The 18,489-nt window shown below is 38.8% G+C and overlaps 1 protein-coding gene across 1 annotated transcript in view; it reads right to left on the bottom strand.

The window, feature by feature from the left end:
• DMGDH (dimethylglycine dehydrogenase) overlaps window positions 1-18,489 on the bottom strand; it is a 41,175-nt gene that overhangs the window by 22,650 nt on the left and 36 nt on the right. Inside the window, 8 exon segments of the mRNA XM_032096108.1 lie at window positions 1,023-1,271; window positions 7,616-7,820; window positions 8,271-8,435; window positions 9,705-9,803; window positions 16,026-16,191; window positions 18,046-18,324; window positions 18,369-18,445; window positions 18,447-18,488. Coding sequence (XP_031951999.1) covers window positions 1,023-1,271; window positions 7,616-7,820; window positions 8,271-8,435; window positions 9,705-9,803; window positions 16,026-16,191; window positions 18,046-18,324; window positions 18,369-18,445; window positions 18,447-18,488 — 1,282 coding nt within the window.

Genomic DNA, 18,489 nt, shown 5'->3' with positions numbered 1-18,489 from the left:
TGGTGTGCATTAAACCCTAGTTACCTGCAGGATCAAGTTTATTTGTCACTGCAATTATACTATCCTTTATACATATTTGTTTAACCCTAAGGTCATGACAATTCAACAATGAAGTAGAAAGGAAGTGAAGACACATAGAAGCTTTCTTCTACATTAATAAGGCCCACGTATTTTTCTCAATATGCCAGTAATTTGACGAGGGGAAAAAAGATAACTTCCTGTATCTGCTTATGATTTCCATGAAACCATATGAATTTCTGGGTATATTTCACCCCTCAGTCTGGGCTCTAAGCATGGCTGACCATTCTGATTATTCTGTAGAGGCACTTGATGCTACTGGAGACAGTAAGTTCAGGAAGCTGTGACAGGGCTATCCAAAACTGAACCACGTTAACTGCCCTACCTTAGGAAATGTTGTGTTTTTTAATAACAGCAACAATAATGACTTAGTATAACTTTCTGTCTGGAAGTCAATGGAAAGCTGGAGCCTGGATACAACACAACAATTTCTAACGTTTTTGCGCAAGCAGCTGTATGACATAGGGTATTTTTGTCTTCTAGACATACCTACAGCTCTGTTGCACTTATATCCAAGCACAGCATTTTGTCTAAGAATATTCCTTTGCTGTTTCTATTTGACAACCACATTATCTCTGGGGTAACAATAAAGAGCCCCTGTCAGCATGCTGGAGAGAATTGTAACTTAGAAAAATCTCTGTTCAGGCAAAAAGGGCTATATATCACAGATTTGGTGACTGCCTCTAATCACAACACACAACATCACTTCAGGAAGTAGGCTAAAACTACATTGTAGTAGGCTTTTCTTCTGTTACATTTGTATTTTTATTATCTTTTATTATTAGAGTTACAACTATCCTTGGAAAAAGTTTTTGCACTACAATCATGCACTGCAAATATTTTGTATTTTCCATCACATAAGGCAGCATGACAGCCTGGGATTTCTGCACATTTTAATGTGTGCTAGTGCTTGTTATGTTTAAAGATGTAATGTTCTTAATCACCTGGTGGGACTCCATTTGTTACCCATGACTCCTGCAGTTTCATCTTCTCCTCACTTTCATATGGACCAAATAAAAGACCATCCCTTTCTTGCCTTAGATAATATGACCCTTCTAAGTCACGAATCACGGGCAATTCTGTTTTTAGGGCTTTCACTTCAGAGATAGTTGATGTCACAACATACTGATGATGAACAGGTATGAGAGGGTGCTGCAGGCCAATCATCTTGCCTATGTCACGGGCCCAGAAGCCTAGAGAAGAAGAAAACAAAACCAAAATAAAAATATTCAAGCTCTAATTTCAGTGAATGGAAAATGTCAGTAAAGTATTTCCAGTAAACATTGTGCTTTTATGTATGACAAGTTTTTTCCCCATACTTCTAATTTTCACTTTACTTTTCATATTATCTAGTATATTTTTCCCTCCATAATTCCATGGCCTTTTTCCCTAATTATACTACTATATATTATTATAGTATACACATATTAAAAATATGATTGGTAAATTATAAATTAGGCTTCTAAAAGTTCAGAGGATAATTTAATTAACAGTCCCACAAACTCCATGGCTTATTTCAGCAAAGTAGGTCTGCAAGGTACTCCTAGCAAAGTTAGAGACACTTAAAAACCAGAATAAATTAATTCACATCATAAGTGTTAACCAAGTCTCTTACTATCAACCAAATGAACTAGTATGCTTTACCAAGACAGTAGTCAAGTCCTAACACCCCAACAGACTAAGGCAGTACTTTTCAGGCAGCTGACCTCAAGAATTGGAGTTTCTCTCCTCTTTCACATGCATCATGTGACTTGCATTAATTATGTCTCTCACACAGCAATCAATTCATTATTATGTTTGTATTGGTGAATAGTCAAGTGTGCTCTCCCACAGCTATCCAATTAGAAGTTCTGATACAGAGTGTGACCAGAAAATGCAAGCAACAATTTCCCTGCCTCCGAAACTGGCTCAAGATCCTTCATGCCTACCATGAAGACCTAATTCTCCTCTATTAAGGTTAAGCTGGTGAGGCACATTCACTTAGTGAGGCACCTGTGTCAGAAAGAAGAGAGTGGAAGCCACTTAACTGCCAAGCACTGGTTTGGGCTCTGCATCATGGCTTACATCTGCTGTGAGGCTGGAACATAACAGACTTGGGAATCAGACAGGTACAACTGGCTGGAATGGCTGCTGCTCTAAGATGCTTTGAATATCCCTCAGGCCCACTCTCCGGACTTTTAGATCAAGAAGCAGATGTCTCAAGTGTGGGAGTGAAAGGGGAAAATCCAATGAAATAAGATTTTCAGGGGAGTCTGGTAGTGAGGGTTGGAGGAAGACAAAATGAAAGACAAAGAAGAGGTAGCAGGGCTTTCCAGGTAAAAGGCTATGTGCCATACAACACCAAGCAAAAGAAGGCAGGTCAGCCTGGTTCCTGTGTAACCAGCTGACTCCAAACTGCTTAAGACAAAATATCTCCAGCAAGATTTTCTACCTAACACAGCTGTCCCTTCTCCTGGGACATACACTTCATGCTGCCCAGCTTAATGTGCAACTTTTCTTTCTTTTTGCTGCTTACTTGTCTTAACCAAATTCTCCTACCTCTCTCTTCAATTACATACTCACCAAGACCTGGTCAAAGTTTCTCAGTGCCCTGGGGGCACCAAAAGGTATAAATGATCCTGAATAGCTTCAGCTGGGACTTCCACCCATACCCATGGGCACAGGAGTCCCATTCCAAGTCAGCTCAGGTCCTTTAGAACCTGTCTGAGCTGGTTTGATCGTGTGCCTGTTTACAGCTCTGTCACAACCATGCCTGTGCCTGGCCATGGAATACATTGATCCAGACCTTGATTCGTGGACTACTTCTCAGCTTGACCTCAGCTCAGTCTCAACTCTACAGTCTGCCTGTTGATTACTGGTCACCATTTGACCTCGATTAGCGTCACCAGGCCTGTTTCTGACTGTGGCCTCAGCTGGGCTTCATCACTACAGATCTGGCTGTGCCTCATCTCCACAAGTCCATCTGGAGGCCTGGACTGCAGGCTGACCCCAGCTGCAGTTACCCTGCTTGGCTCCCTGTCCTATGGGGAGCAGCCGGCTGGGGAATACATTCTCTCACCTCTGGCATGGCGTAAAGCCAGGACAATTAGGAAAGTTGAATTGGGCTGTGCTGGCCTTGTGCCATTCCCACATGCCAGGATGGCTGTCAGTCTCTTATATTACAAACCAGCCTCAGGGTCTAACATCCACAGTTTTTCCAAGGAAAATGTTTTCTGCGGTGGCTCATTTAACAATTACTGACAGCCAGCCAAGGCAAAGCAGCAGAGGAAATCCAGCATCACTTTCAAGAGATCTGTTCGGCTAAAAGCCCCTGTCCTGTCAATGCTAGAAACCAGCACCTGTTGCAGTTATCATTTTGCTTCTTTATGGCACCTCACCATTTGGACAAGACTAATTGCCAGAACACTTGTTATGCCAGTTAAATTGGTAGAGGGATGATCATGCCATAATCATATAGATTGAGTGATCAAAAACATCCTTTAAGGCTACTGAAACATGACTTATATTCTCCTATACAGAAGACAATGAAAACAATTGAATGAATCAGCATTTCTAGCACTTATGCAAGGGTTTCCTTCATTACACACAACACACGTGGCTAAAAGTCTTTAGAGAACTTCTTTTGATTTAGGCATTTCCATGTCGCCTATGAATAAAACTATTTTAAGGTAAGGTCAGCTAATGATCCACAGAGGAGAGGAAAAGGTGAAGTAGCAGAAAATTAGGTCTTTGAAACTTAGCCTTGTTTCTTTCTTAATAAGAAGAAATTTCTTAGCAATTAGATTTGCAGAATAACATTACAAACACAGCTAATTTTAAAATGTTTTTAAGTAAGAGACGAATAGTTTAAGTTTGTTTAAAATAAAATCTCCGGTACTGTACTTCTAAAAAAAGTCACACTTAGAGTAATTGCTTTTTTAATTGCTTAAAATATCAAAAGGTGACATATACTAAAAGAAAAATATTACAGTTTATTTGTTTAAGGTTTTTGAACAAAAATATGGCAAAAGGAAGAATACATTTTCTGAAACAAAATTCTAATTGGAAGCAGATGTCAAGTCCTATCAGACATAGTAGAGATAAATGAAGGCATACATTATATCTCTAGGATATTTGAGAAGATTAAATTGTAGACACTGCAAACATCTGATGCTGAACTATTTCGTGTTAGTATTACTTAGCATATCTGCTGAAGTATGTAATCTGACTATTTCTTAGTTTTGAAAAAGACAATCTTCTACCACTACTTACATATAAATGGTTGTATATACAGCTCGTACATGTCTGAAAATACATGCTTATATACACCCATCCACTCTGTATATATAAATCAAATTCACTATTTTTGCAGGCTTTAATCAAACATTCCATTTTAAATAGGCTGCAAATAATTTCAGCAGGCTCAGCATAGTTACTTCATGACAGGGATTATTTATTAGGCATCTGCTTTCTTCTAAAACGGAAATCTCACATAAGCAACAGCTAAAGATTGGTTGAAACTAGTTTGTTCCAGTTCTGCAGCAGATGTCAGTTGCAGGGTGAGGCAGGGAGCGGGAGAGGGAATGTAAAGAACCTTCTGATGTATTTTTCTCTGCAACATGAGCCTAAAATTATACAAGTCATGATCATAGTGGAATGAGGCAAGGCTGAGAAAAAGAATGAATGTTATCTGAGAAAACATTTATAAGAGGTGTTATACAGTATTGATTTTACATCATTAGTTAGAATGTTAAGCAGTATGTGCTTCAAATATTCATTTTGCTGAACAGTTAACTACACAGGAAAATTATGTAAATATATTGTTGATTTAATAACTTATTAAATAATAAAAAAAAAAATTATGAGAAGTTCACAAGGGTGCATTCTAGTATTTACAAATAAGTTCTGAAAAGCATTTACCAGAATGCCCTGCCTAATATCAACTTGATATATTAGCCAAAGAAAGATAACTACACCACAAAAATGTAAGAAAATTACTATGTCTGTGATACTTCATCAATATGATGCAGAGCCAGTAGTTAGGAATAATGAGTGTCTAGAAGTTTGTGGCCTAAATAAGTCTGATTGCCAAGAGAGCTGCCTTTCCATTTCATAATCTTGGATCACTTCCAGACCAATATATCCACACTGTGTAACAAATGACATAAGGATCATATTTGTAAGAGAGCTTGTGATTTTGTAATTGAATGCTGTTCCATAATTCATGCCTGAAAGCTATTAACTGGCAGTCCAAAGGCAATCAAATATTGACACCTCTCATTTTCCAAGTGCCTGATTTTGTGATCTATATAAATTTTTTAAATTTGGTTTCCCTATTTATGTGGTAGATTGCCATCTAAAAAGCATACTAAACTCCTCTTTCTCTCCAAAATTCATTATGTGGGACTCATGAGCCAGCTTAGAGCCTCAGATCCTTGTTATTTTAGTGAGGCATATAGCAATAGCAGGTGATAACCTATGTATGGAAGGCATAAAATAAGAAAGTGCACTTTTCAATGGGTTTTCCAGTAGGTCTCTACTGAAAGCCTGGAATGATTTAACACAGGGCTGTCTATATCCAGACTCTGAAAGAAAGACCTGTAAAGCACATCCCCTGACAGTCCAGCCATTTTATCCCACTCTCTCTCAATTTCTCTCTTTTTTTCTGCTATCTCGAACACTACTCTTATTCCAGTCCTTACATCCTTCTTTAGCTATTTTGTCACCATGTGGCTACTCAGTCTCCCTCATTTGTCAAGTTCTGCCCCAGCAGCCTTCTCTTCCTTCAGATCCACTCCCATCTACCCCTCCCTTGCTATTACATATTACACCAGTCTTTCATGCTTAAACAGCTCCATTTTCCACTCAGTTTCACATACATGAGTATGTGAGAATGGTTATTCCTTGAGTATCCTTACTAATCATTTTGTCTGAAAAGCTCCTAGCTCCAGTTTCCTTAATGAAACATATCAGATACCTTCCCACTATGTCCCTGGTGTTATCCCCACTGCTGCCGTTGCCTTCCGGTTTGAGCTTCCTCATTCAGCCAGTCCTGTAGCATGTAACTATTCCACTTGCTGCCAGGGCTCCTAAACACCTCCAGAAATCTTTCCAAGGCATTTTGCTCTCCCAACCTACTCCCCTTCCAGTCCAATTCCCTCATAATTCCAATTGTCAATCACAGTATTGCTCCCACCAACAAGAAGAATCCCTGTCTCGCTTAACTTCCTCATTTTATCTGCCTTGCACTAGAAATAGGTGCTTTTATTTTTTTTTCGTGTTCCACCACAAATATGCAGAAAAGAATTATAAAGACATATTCTTGCTCTCGGTTCACTTGTCCCATCTGAGGGAGAAAGTCAACTTGAGACATCACAGCCTGCAACTGAAGCCTGATTATTCACTGCGATGGGAGGTATGCAGGACTAATGCCCTAAAAATGCAGATACGATCCATTTTGAGGCAGAGTCAGCAAAACTTTAATCTATATGGTAAATATTCAACATGTTTTCAAGTAATTGAAAACAGAAAATCTTCTACTAGGAAGCAGTAAGCATGCTTCATAGAAGACCTGCCAATCATTTCACCACTAATATATTTTTCTATGCTTGTACAAAGCAGCATAAAAATAAGTGAATAAGTTCAGATTGAATACAGGTTTCTAGACCTAGTAAGTTGCTTAGGAAAATAAACACAGATCCAAAGGACACTTGACCAAAAGCTCTTTGAAGCAGAAACATCTGTTTGGTTTCTTTAACACGAAGAATAACATTCGCATATGTAAATACAAGCTCCTTTGAGTTAGGCAATTCTTATTACATGCAAAAAATGTTAAGCCAAGCACGTGTTTAAAATATGACTCAAAGGACAACAAAAAATCTTCAGTTTCAAGGATATGTGGATAGAGCTAAATCTTAGACAAAGATAACAGTATGATAGGCAAGGTCAAATCCTCAGTTTCTTCGAAGAAACAATGAAGATATTTCTACTTCATTCGTACATTCCATCTCCCTCCCTAGGTATGTTTCATTACATTTTAGAGGACTGCATGGACTGTTCACATATTGCACACTGGAACAGGCTCCCCAGGGAAGTGGTCACAGCACCAAGCCTGCCACAGTTCAAAAAGCATTTGAACAACACTCTCAAGCACATAGTGTGACTCTTGGGGATATCCTGTTGGACTCAATGATCCTTGTGGGTCTTTTACAACTCAGGATATTCTACGATTCTGTGACTCTAGACAGTAGATTCTCTTCTACACAACTTACTGTAGACCAGTCAAGGTCTCTTACTACTAAAACCTAACAAGGCAGTCTGATTACTATCTGCTGGAGACAAATCATAGTAAATATTTTTAAAGCCCATTCAAGGGCAATTAATATAAGAGCTATATTTTCACGATACTGTGAAGAAATATGTGCAAATCACAAACCAAGTGAATGTTCAAAAACATATATATTCCTTATACATGTAGGCCACACAATTCAGTACAGGTGCTTTGTGTCAGCTAGTTCGTAAATCTGAAAAGCACTCAAATGCTTATATTAAATCCTACCTGCAGTATTCACAATTCTCTTTGCTTGAATTATTCCAAGTGGAGTTTCAACTTCCCATGTCCCATCTGATCGGGAGTTCAGATTAGTTACTTGGACAGGATAATTTAATTGAGCACCGTATTTTCTGGCTCCTGCAGCCAAGGCCATAGTTAGAGAATACGGATCAATGTGACCATCTCCAGGGTTATACAGGCCAGCTAACACCTAAGTGGAGGTAAAATACCCCAAATGAAAGAAAGTAAAATTTACCAAAATTAGATTGATTTTTAAAAAACACGTTCTTTCTTTCTTCCTTGAATACAATAAACTTTAAGAAGTCAAAAAAAATTTTCAAAATATATGATAATATCAGCCTCTACACAACTTAACAATGGCCTATGCAAGTAAAATTGCTCAGATCTCCCATGCAAAGGTTGCAATGCTTTAATATTACAGTATTATAGACATAGTAAATAATAGTATGTACTCTAACGTACAGTATGCACTAAAAATTCACAACATTCTGTCTTTAGGCTATGATACATCTGTTTTTCATTGAAAAACAACAATCTGTTGTACAATTTGTATAAAGAAAGGAGATCATCCATGTATATATCTGATAGACTAATATTTAATTGCATTGGAAGTTACATTTCATAAAACTGGATTCTTTACCTTATCCATGTTCAATAAGGGAAATAGCTCTTGCACTTTCTCAGGTGTGATTAGATATTGCTCTGTTGGGTGCCAACCAGCACGAGTCATTTGGTATTTGAATTCATCCACCCTAGTAGGGGTTGAAGCAATTCTGATACTGCCAGGCTGATGAAACCCCACAGGCTAAATCGAAGAGAAACAGCAAATTACTGAAAGAACCTTTACTGATTGCCATATTTGTATTTTCCTGTGCTAAGGGAACTCTACAGGAATTTTTCCACTAACATCACTGAAAAAAATGCAAGTAAGCTAGGGGTCCTTGAAGAAACAGGCCTTAGATACAGACTCCTAGAGAAAACAAATTTTCAAGAAGTTACCAAATTAACTTCCTAAGTTAATGCAGACTATCTTCAAAACAGTTGCAAGAAGCATCTATTGAATGCCATGAGACATTCATTTTTACTAACAACTAATTAATATTTGATATATGCACTCACTCACTTTCAAAACCAGAATCAGACACATCTCAAAAATAAGTATGTATAATATACTTCATTTTAAAGTCTATCATCTGCATAATTTCCTATTGACATGTTGCAGAATATATTTAACTAAGTGCCTTTATAAACACAATGAAATACCACTCGCCTTTTTTGTCTTTTTAATAAATTAAACATCCTTGCAGAGCTGGACACTGAATGCTTACTTTTCTTCACCTTTCTATGTTACCTCACAGGACAATAATAGCGCTGAATAAGTCTTTTACTGGAACTCACAATGATAATCTGATGTGGCACCTTATCTAGCTGAGTAGCAGAAAGAAGAAAAAAGCATTTTATGACAAATACAAAAAATATCTGTCATACATATATATGACAAATATTAAAAAGAATATAAAATTCGTAGACTAGTACAGTGAGGTTAATTCAACTTCTGCTGCCATCCAAAGCAAGCACAAGTTTAGTAAATTAAATCTACATGGCTGCAAGATGCCAGATGAAAAAGATGACCCCTGTGTTTCTCTGCATATCCGTTCCTTAAGTCACTAAATAAAAATACATCTCTGAAAGGGACTGGAAGAATTGCAGCAATCTTCTCAAGTACAGACAGCATCATACCACATGAATTTTTAAGCGGACATATTTAAGGCAGGAATGTATCATAATCAATCCATTCATTCCAGGTTTCTGATGCTATTTTAGCTCCTTTATCAAGTTAAAGTTGCAGACCCTCTGCTGTGTCTTGAGATGTTTTATGAGCACCATTTTCCTAAATTGTAGAGGGATCTGGGAAACTATCTACAAAATGTAGTGACTAGGCATGCAGAGGAATGTATTTCAATAAAAAGGGACATACTCCTACTTCACACCCTCATCAACTACACTTTTTTGTAAGACTATTACTGCAGTTGGTATTGCTCTGAATTAACACTTCAAAGGTTAAGGGGATTACCTGTCCAGTCTCTTCTTCCAGCTTCTCATAGAGTTTGATGCTGTAAGCATGGATTTTCTTCAGGTTTATTCCAGGATGAAAATAAGTAGTTAAACCAGCCTCAGATAAGAAATAGGAACAACATAGATTAGAAATGCAGTGTTCTTTCCTGCCTTCCAAGAGTCATTTAAAAAGGAACTGCCAAGATACCATAAAGAAAAACAACACGTGGATAGAGCCAACTGCTACAAAATTAAAAATAAAGTCCTTTCCCTACTTATGCCATTTTTGGTTTTTGCACAGGTGTTTTTCCATCTGTCTTTTCTCATCAAATTTGCCCACCCATGATACTGTTGCAGTTGTTCTCTCCTATAATTCCCTTTCTTCCTTGAATTATACAGTTGACAGCTTCAAATGTTTTGAAAGACATGCAAACTTCATTTCTGATCAACTAAATCAAATTACTAACTCTAAATGTCCTGTAGTATGGTCTTTTCCTTCTTACAAATGGAGATAGGAAAGAAACCAAATCTTCAGAAAGACCAGATCTTCACAAGAGTTATTGCATTCCTGGGGTGTATGCAGCAGGGGGCAGAGGAAGATGATATTCTTCTATTCTCAACAGTTGTCTCATGTGTCAGTTAAAGAGCAATTGTTGCATTTTAGAAGTAGTGTAAGAAATTATTGTATATATTTTGTGCATCACTTTACTAGGTTTGACTTCAGAAATCTGTCAAGTTCTTTCAGATTCATGCAAAGGTAAAATCAAGAAGTTATTACAGCCTCTCCAATATTTAAGGAAACTATTCACCTGCCTACAACAGAGATGGCTGCACCAACCTAATGACATTCATAATTGTAGACATTTAGCCCTTAAAAAAACAGAATTAAAGTGCGTTACTGAAGTTAAGCATAAGCCTTTGTATGTCCTGAACTTGTCAACTCACTAAAACCCTTCTTCAAGTGAGACAGCAGAAATATAAAATTACCCTAGGTGTTCAAGATAACTGCACGGATTTAAATATTTTATACACATAGTGCATTTTGTACTAACTAAAATAGATCTTATTCATAGATTAAGGCTGCTTCCATTATGGGAGCTGGACACTGGAGCCCACCTTTTGAGTTCACTGCCATTCTGAAAAAAAAATACATCAGGAAATTCATAGGTAAAAAGTGACACACATTGCAAAGTTTTGGTTGTTTCCTTCTAAGTCGCCCAGTATGTATAAACATTAAATACCCTTAATTTTAAAGCATCAGCTCTGTTCTGTGTTTTAAAGCTAGTGGAATACCTGCAAACATATGAATAACAAAAGCAAGATTTAGTGGTCTTTAAAGATATATTTTAATTCCAACTAATTTGACTGTGCTAGAAAGCTATTAAATGTTACAATTCTCTATAATTATATTAATATATATGGTATTAATTAGGTCACACATCCTCATTCTTTCAAAACATGACCTCTTCTGTCCCATCTTTCTTTGTGCAGATTCACATCTCAGACACTGTCTTTTTCTTCAGAAAGTTAGCTTCAAATTGTCCTTAGCAAATAGCTTACACTAAAATACTATTTCAATCAAAAAACATAGATCATATTCACTGACATGACAGGTACTCAGTATCTTCGTAGCAAAAGGGTCATTACTGTCTGGCATTACTGATTGTTTGTCTTGATGCTAGACATGGTGTTGAAAGCTGTTCCTACCTTTGTTCTTACAAATTTTATCTTTCTGATATCTCAATTTATCTACAACATCATAGCGCACTAGATTACTGAAATGCCCAGATAATCCAATGGAAAAGAGTGTTAAATTAATCATTTGTCAGTACCGTATTTTCCAGTTTTATCTATATTCTATTCACAAATTTGACTCTAAGTATGTTTGGCAATGCTCATTACCTCAACAGTCTTATTTTAAGAAGTGATCACACAAACCTGTAGGAGGGAGATTCATACATAGTAAGGGCCCCATCAAGCACAAAGCAGGCATGTTGTTTTCAGGAAGTCCCTGGACTAAATTAATAGTCTGGAAAAAATATTCCTTGTTCTTTTCTTATTATCATATGGGATCATTAGCATCATACAGGACACAGCTGAAGATCAGATATTTGACTAAATGTGATTTTTATCTCTTTTGATATGTGTGCCTTCACATTGTGAATACATTTATTTTACTTACCTTAGACTAAACCCCAGGGCTGTTTCACTGAAGAATTTTTAGCTAAAACTTGTTTGTTTCTCAAAAAATACATTCTAAGGGACTGTTTTCAGTCTGTACAGAATGAAGAAATAAATAAGCCTTGAAATATCTAAATTTCTTTAGCCATGTACAATGCCTAGGAGTAATTAATTTACTTCTACCTGCAAACCTTGTTACCTCATATTGCTTTTACTGTATTCTTTTATTTATGCAATGTAAACATTTTCTGGCCTTCTGTTATTCTTCTAAATGTAGTAATGTATCTTCCAGATGTAAGGAAATTCCATTTTAGTGGTCACTATTAATGTAGTCATTTTGAACTAAATGAGCCACAAATCACTTGCAATTTAGCTACAAGCCCATATATATTCAAGAGTATTTAATTGCAGGAATTAATAAATACTTCAATCTCTTACACTTTTAAGTGAAGAAAAGAATTTTAAAAGCATTTGATGCCTTTTGGGTTGAGCTAACAAATGTTTCTGATTTCAAGAGTGCAGCTGGGAGACAACTATAACCTGATTTCACGATATAAAAATTAAAATAATAAAATAATTATAATTATAATGAAACAAAAAGATTGGATGAGTCCTCAGGAGATCTCTCTTAAATTTCATATTCAAAGCAGGGGCAGCTACAAGATCAGACCACATCGCTCAAGATTTTTTCCAGCCTGGCCTCTGAGAGTCTTCCAAGACAGAGGCTGCTCTACTTTCCTAGCTAAGTATGGAACTTTGCATTTGGCCTTGTTAAATTCCATAAAACTGTCCTTTCATCCTTTCAGCCTGCCTAGATCCCTCAGCATGGCTGCCCTGCCCTTGAGTGCATTGACTACTCCTGTCAGTTTGGTGTAAACTTTAAACTTGGATGAGCATGTACTTCATCACCTACTCCAAATTACTGATAAAGATGGGTCCCAGGACAGATTCCTGTAACACTCCACTTATTTCCAGGCTTTGCTTAGAGTATAACCCATTCATCAGCACCCTCTAAGCCCAGCCATGCAAAAAGTCTTTTAACTTTCTAGTTGTCCAGCCATACAGACCATAACATCTTCAGGTAAGTACATGGATAGTATAGGAGAGGGTGTCTAAAGTCTTGCTGAAATCTATAAGTGATATCCACTGATCTCCCTTTGTCTAAGAATTCAATGATTTTATAACAGACAGCAATCAGATTCGATCTGACGTGATTTATTCTTGGCAAATTTATCTTGTTCCAAATTACATTTTTTCTCCTTTATGGACCTGGGACTCATTCCATGATTTTCTGAAGAACTGAACCATGGGTAGCTGGCCTTTAGCTCCTCCATTCAGTCCTTTGGCTTTTTAGAGTCATACATACGCCCTTCTCAAAATCTTTGGCACCTCCACCAATTTCAACAGTCTTTCAAATGTGATACATCTGCAGCCTTGCAATGAATCAGCAGTATTATTGGATGCAGCCTGTCTGGTCCTATGTATGAGCATGTGCCAAATAACTCCAGTAATCCCTGGTTTGGTCCTCATCCACTGCCAGTAGTTACTCTTCTCCTTTAACCCTGAGGCCTGAGAAACCCTGTCAGAGAAAACTGAGACAAGAAGGCACTGAGGCCTTATTAGTGTACACTCTGACTGAATTACTCACCTCATTCAGCAACAGTTACTTATTTTCATTTTTCAGTCTTTTACTATTAATGCGGCAGTAGAAGCAGTTCTTGTTGCCAAATTTTCCTTACAAATCTTAAATATAGCTGAGCTTTGGCTTTCCTAACATCCTCTTCACATGCTCAGGTAACTTTTCTAAATTGCCCCATTTTCAGCTTTTTCCCGCTCTATCTCCAGTATACCATGTTTTTTTCTGGAACTCAGTCATGAACTCACTCTGGCCCAGCTGGCTTCCCAATGTGTCTACATGTTTTCCTGAATTTCAAAGTCAACCATTCTTGCAGTTGAAGAGATTTTCTCTAGGCTTTACTCTATTTTTCTAAGAGATTTTATTATTGTAGGTAAACATGATCTGGAAAAATAATTTAAAGAATGGCCACTTTGCTGTGAGAACTGAAACAAATGCTTTAAAGCATTTTTATAGTTGAAATTTTTAAATGTTGAAATGCTTATGTATCAGTTTTGTTCTATTTCAATCAGTGTCAGATTTTATACTAATGCCATTATTAAATTAGCTTTCTGGAGGAAAATATTATCAACACTGTTATATACTAAATTCTTCTTGCAAGTTTGACCAAATTGTAACAAGTCATTATTTGTCTTGTGCTGTGCTTTACTGTCAGCAGCAAAATCAATTGCATGTTGCAAGAAAAAGTGTAACATAACATATAATAACTTGCTCTGTTATACCTTTTCATAACTGGTAACATAAAAATGTGGATACTTGTGCTGTTTTAATAGCACACACGAAACTTAGCCAAATTTATCTCAGACCTGAGAAGTGAAAGAAAGTTTTGGCAGCAACATCAGCAGGAATACGATCTATCTGAAACATGGTCCTGAGCTCTGGCAGGACTTCCTGGACGGTGAAAGAGGTAAAATGTGGTATAGCGCAGCAACATCAACATCTGAACTAGACTTTCAACATTGTGGCTGCAGACAATGTGCTACATGCCATTTCACGTCTTAACAGTATCTGCGTCATCTGTATCTAGTACTGTATCACTGTGAGAAAAACACAGTATCTGGTATAACAAGATATATGTAATTGTGACTGATGGTCACGGTTTTGATCTTTCTAATTATCTGAAACAGATTTATCATCTTTTTCATCTTCAGATGAAGTCCTCTAATACTGAGTTTAATGAAAAGAGACAGTATATCATGAAGTTATCCATTTTAACATGGCCCATGACTAGGTGTCTTGCTATGTTAATCGCATCAAATTCTGTTCTAACAGGTGTCATGAGGCAGCCCTCTCAATTGTGGTAGTGCAGGCATTTTCTCTGCTGAGTTCCAGGTCCCTCCTTACCTTTGAAACTGAGTCTCACTCAGGGCTCCAATGCTGCACTCACTAAGTGTGAGCAAAAGTACTGAAGGCAGGGTTGACACTATTATGAGCAGTAAGTTAGGGTGAGCAAGTGTAACAACAAGAACAAAGGAAACGTTCAGTAACAACACCCCATTCGTGATTCTGGTTCCTTACTAAACTAGGGGATTTTTTATTGTTTTTTACAAAGATATTGTTTTGTGTATGCATTTAAATAGAATTCAGTCTGTGCCTCACTCCTGTACTTACGTCAAAGTACTCTTTGAGTATTTTGTAGTTATGATTCAATACAAGATGCCTGACACTTTGCGTGGTGTTGCTCTGTTTGCTGGACTGTTGTATGACTGTCTAAAAGATACGCAATTACTGAATGTTGCTTCTTCTTACTACATACAGCATGTTCTCTTTTGCTTTGTTTATTAAAAAGCAAGTAAAATGAAGTATATGACTTATACGCTGCGGGCAGTGATTTTTTTTTAATTTCATTATTTACTATTGTTCCTTCAAAAAGCCCCCAACACACAAAACATCTACACTAAGATGAAGCATTTCAGACTTCAGACTTCCTCCTCTGGGAGAAATACGAGAATACAAATAAAATATAATACATCTGAGTCATCCTCCTTAATTTGTCCCTGAAAGGTAGAGTATTGCATAAATATTCTATTGTATTAACAGAGTAGATCAAGAGACATCAAACTTCTGGGTTTCTGCTCTTTTGTGTTGCTATACACATGGATAACAACCTCCCAATTTCAGTTAAGAATAGCTGGAAATGAATGGAAAAAGCATCTATTATTGTATTATTGTAGCAAGCTTTATTTATTTTTGTTACATTATCTACTCCAGATATAGATTGAGAAAATACATAATTACATAAATGCATATTGTGCACCACTATGACCATGTGCTTAGCATTATTAAAGGAGGTGCTGCTACCCTGACATTATTACATGCATGCCTTTTTAGTTCTTTTCCTTAGAATGCTGATATATTCAGGCTTAAGAAACTCACAGTGTACATTTGTTACCTTTGTTCCTCCAAGATTTTATGTAATGCCAGCAGGAAAGAAAGCTGGGGAATAAAAAAGTACTGAAATTTCCACCACCATTATATACACAAACTGCTGTTAATTTGAGAGATGAACAAAACATTTCTTACTGCATGCCAGGTAGATCCAGCAGTGAGCTCAGATTTTTCTAGCAGAACAACATCCTTCAAGCCAGCTTTAGCCAAGTGATAGGCTAGACTCACACCAACACAACCACCTCCGATGACCACCGTGTCTGCTCTGTCTTTCCCTAAGGAAGGAGATGAGGTTTCTTTACTGAAAAAGAAATAAAATAATATTACAGACAGTTACAAAAAGGCAATTGCACTTTTCCCCATCTCTTTTGTTTATTGCTTCAACCATAATACAAGTGGGTTTCTGCTTGGGAGTTTACACACCTGGCTTAAAACCTAACCTGTTCACTCATACCCACTTTTAAAGTATATGCTCTTTGAGGGTCAAATAGGTAAACAATAGTAATAAAAAAAAGAAAACAGCAACAGAACAAGTTTGCTTCCACTTGCAACTTTAAATATTATTTATCCAATATACCTTTATACGTAGATCCTATTTCTCAAAAAGAAGCTGATGCCTAAAATGACAGTGTCAAAACCTGACTTTTCCGAAGTGCTGTGTAGTATGTGCAACAAAAAGTCTTTAAAAAAGTCTATTCAGTAAGGCTTCTTAATAAATTTCTAAAACCAATGTTAGTAGACTGCACCAGTGTACATATTCACGAAGAATTAAGCTTGGTACTTACTTTCATGTTCTGTTTATTTTACATGTTCACAGATTCACAGAATATTCTGAGTTAGAAGGTACCCACAATGATCATTGAGTCCAACTGTTAACTGAATGGCCCATGCAGAGATTGAATTAACAACCTTGGTGTTACTTGCACCATGGTCTAAACAACTAAGCCAATCCCAGAGCTGACATGTCCTACTTTGCTTAACACAAAACATTATAGAAACACGTTTTTGTCAATGGCTCACACCTGCTACGCCACGCTGTACTCTCATAACTACTTAAGGCCAGCATAAACCAGAACTGCTGCCATAGGCAGCCCTATTCTCCTTCAAGTCAGCTGATCCTCCTCTCTACTGCCTCATCCACAGCAAGCTACATGTGGAAATTTATCAAAAATTTTTAAAAAGTAATTTTTTTTTATGTGATACAAGGTAGGACATACTATTACAGTAGCAGTACTGACTACCGTGAAACCACAGTATCTTTCCCTTCATGACAGTTAATCAATGCTCAATTTATCTCTCCTCTCCTTGTACATTTTCAACTTTTCTGGCAACAGACTTTCTAATGTATAACTAGTCTTCTACCTCTTCCACTCGGAAATAAAAGCTACTAGTTTTATGTTTCATGAATGGAGATCTTATGACATTTTAAATGCTACTGCAGGAGGAATATGCACCACATTTATATACTAGGTGGTGACAAATAAAAAGTAAAATAAATGGGAGCACAGGACACCACAGGTTTTCTGTCTTTAGTACACCACATACTTGCACGCGTTCTTTTTTCTGATTACTTATTAATTTTTGAAGTTAACAGTAAGCTGTTTAACAGCCAGGTGTAACACTTACTCCAGCTCCTCTACTGAATTTTGAGGCACGTGGTAATCAAGGTCAAGCATAAGGACTTTCCTCATTCTTCATTTTGCTGTGGATTTGATATCTCCTCACCTGCCTTTCAGGCTTTTTCAAACCCCTGCCCAGGAGTCTGGCAAGAATCCGGGGTGCACTACACAGTTCACCCAGATGTTGATGCCAGTTAAAACCGGTCATTATTTGCTCATCGGTATGGCCCAGAAAACAACAGAAGGGACCTCTCTACACCAGGTCAGCAGTGCGCCCCGGGCTAGTTCTGGCTTTGGCGTAGCAATGCACGGAGCAGGGAGGCACCTGCTGGCCACAGGTGGTCCGTCCGGCCGATGGTGGACCGCTGCAGGCCGGGAGCCGGAGCTGGCTCCCCTCACCATCGCCTTTTCTGCGCATCCCCGACAGCAGCAGCCCGGGGGCCGCGCCTTCGGGCGGCGCGGAGCCACGCGCGGAAGGCTGCTACCGCGACCAGCCCCTCTGCCCGCGTCCTCCGCCCGGCCCGGCCCGCACTCACCGCCCCTGGGCGCCGAGGGGCCGCTGGGCAGCCGCACCGAGGGTCCCGGGCCGGCGCGGGGGCCGCAGCCGCCGCAGGGCTCCCCGCAGCACCGCGCTCATCCTACACACGCAGCAGGGATGGAGAGCGCTAGCTCCGCGCCGCTCTCCGCAGCGTCCCGTCCCGTCCCGTCCCGTCCCGTCCCTGCGCCGCCGAGCCCGGCCCTCCCGGAGGAGGGCGCCGGACCGCCCCTTGGCGCAGGGGGCAGCCGGGGGGGCAGCCCGGGGGGCAACCGGCCGCCTCCGGACCTCGAGCCGGGCGGGGGCGGCGGCAGGGCGCGGGGCACCCCCGCCGAGCCGATGCGCCCCGCGGGGTCAGCGACCGGGCCGGGCGGGGGTGCCGCCCGCAGCGCTGCCCACAGCGTCCCGCCTCCTCCTCGGGCTATAAACGTGCAGCCGGAGAGCC

Source organism: Corvus moneduloides, chromosome Z, assembly GCF_009650955.1.
Source record: "Corvus moneduloides isolate bCorMon1 chromosome Z, bCorMon1.pri, whole genome shotgun sequence".
Classification (NCBI taxonomy): Eukaryota; Metazoa; Chordata; class Aves; order Passeriformes; family Corvidae; genus Corvus; species Corvus moneduloides.
This window is presented reverse-complemented; position numbering and strand designations above follow the sequence as displayed.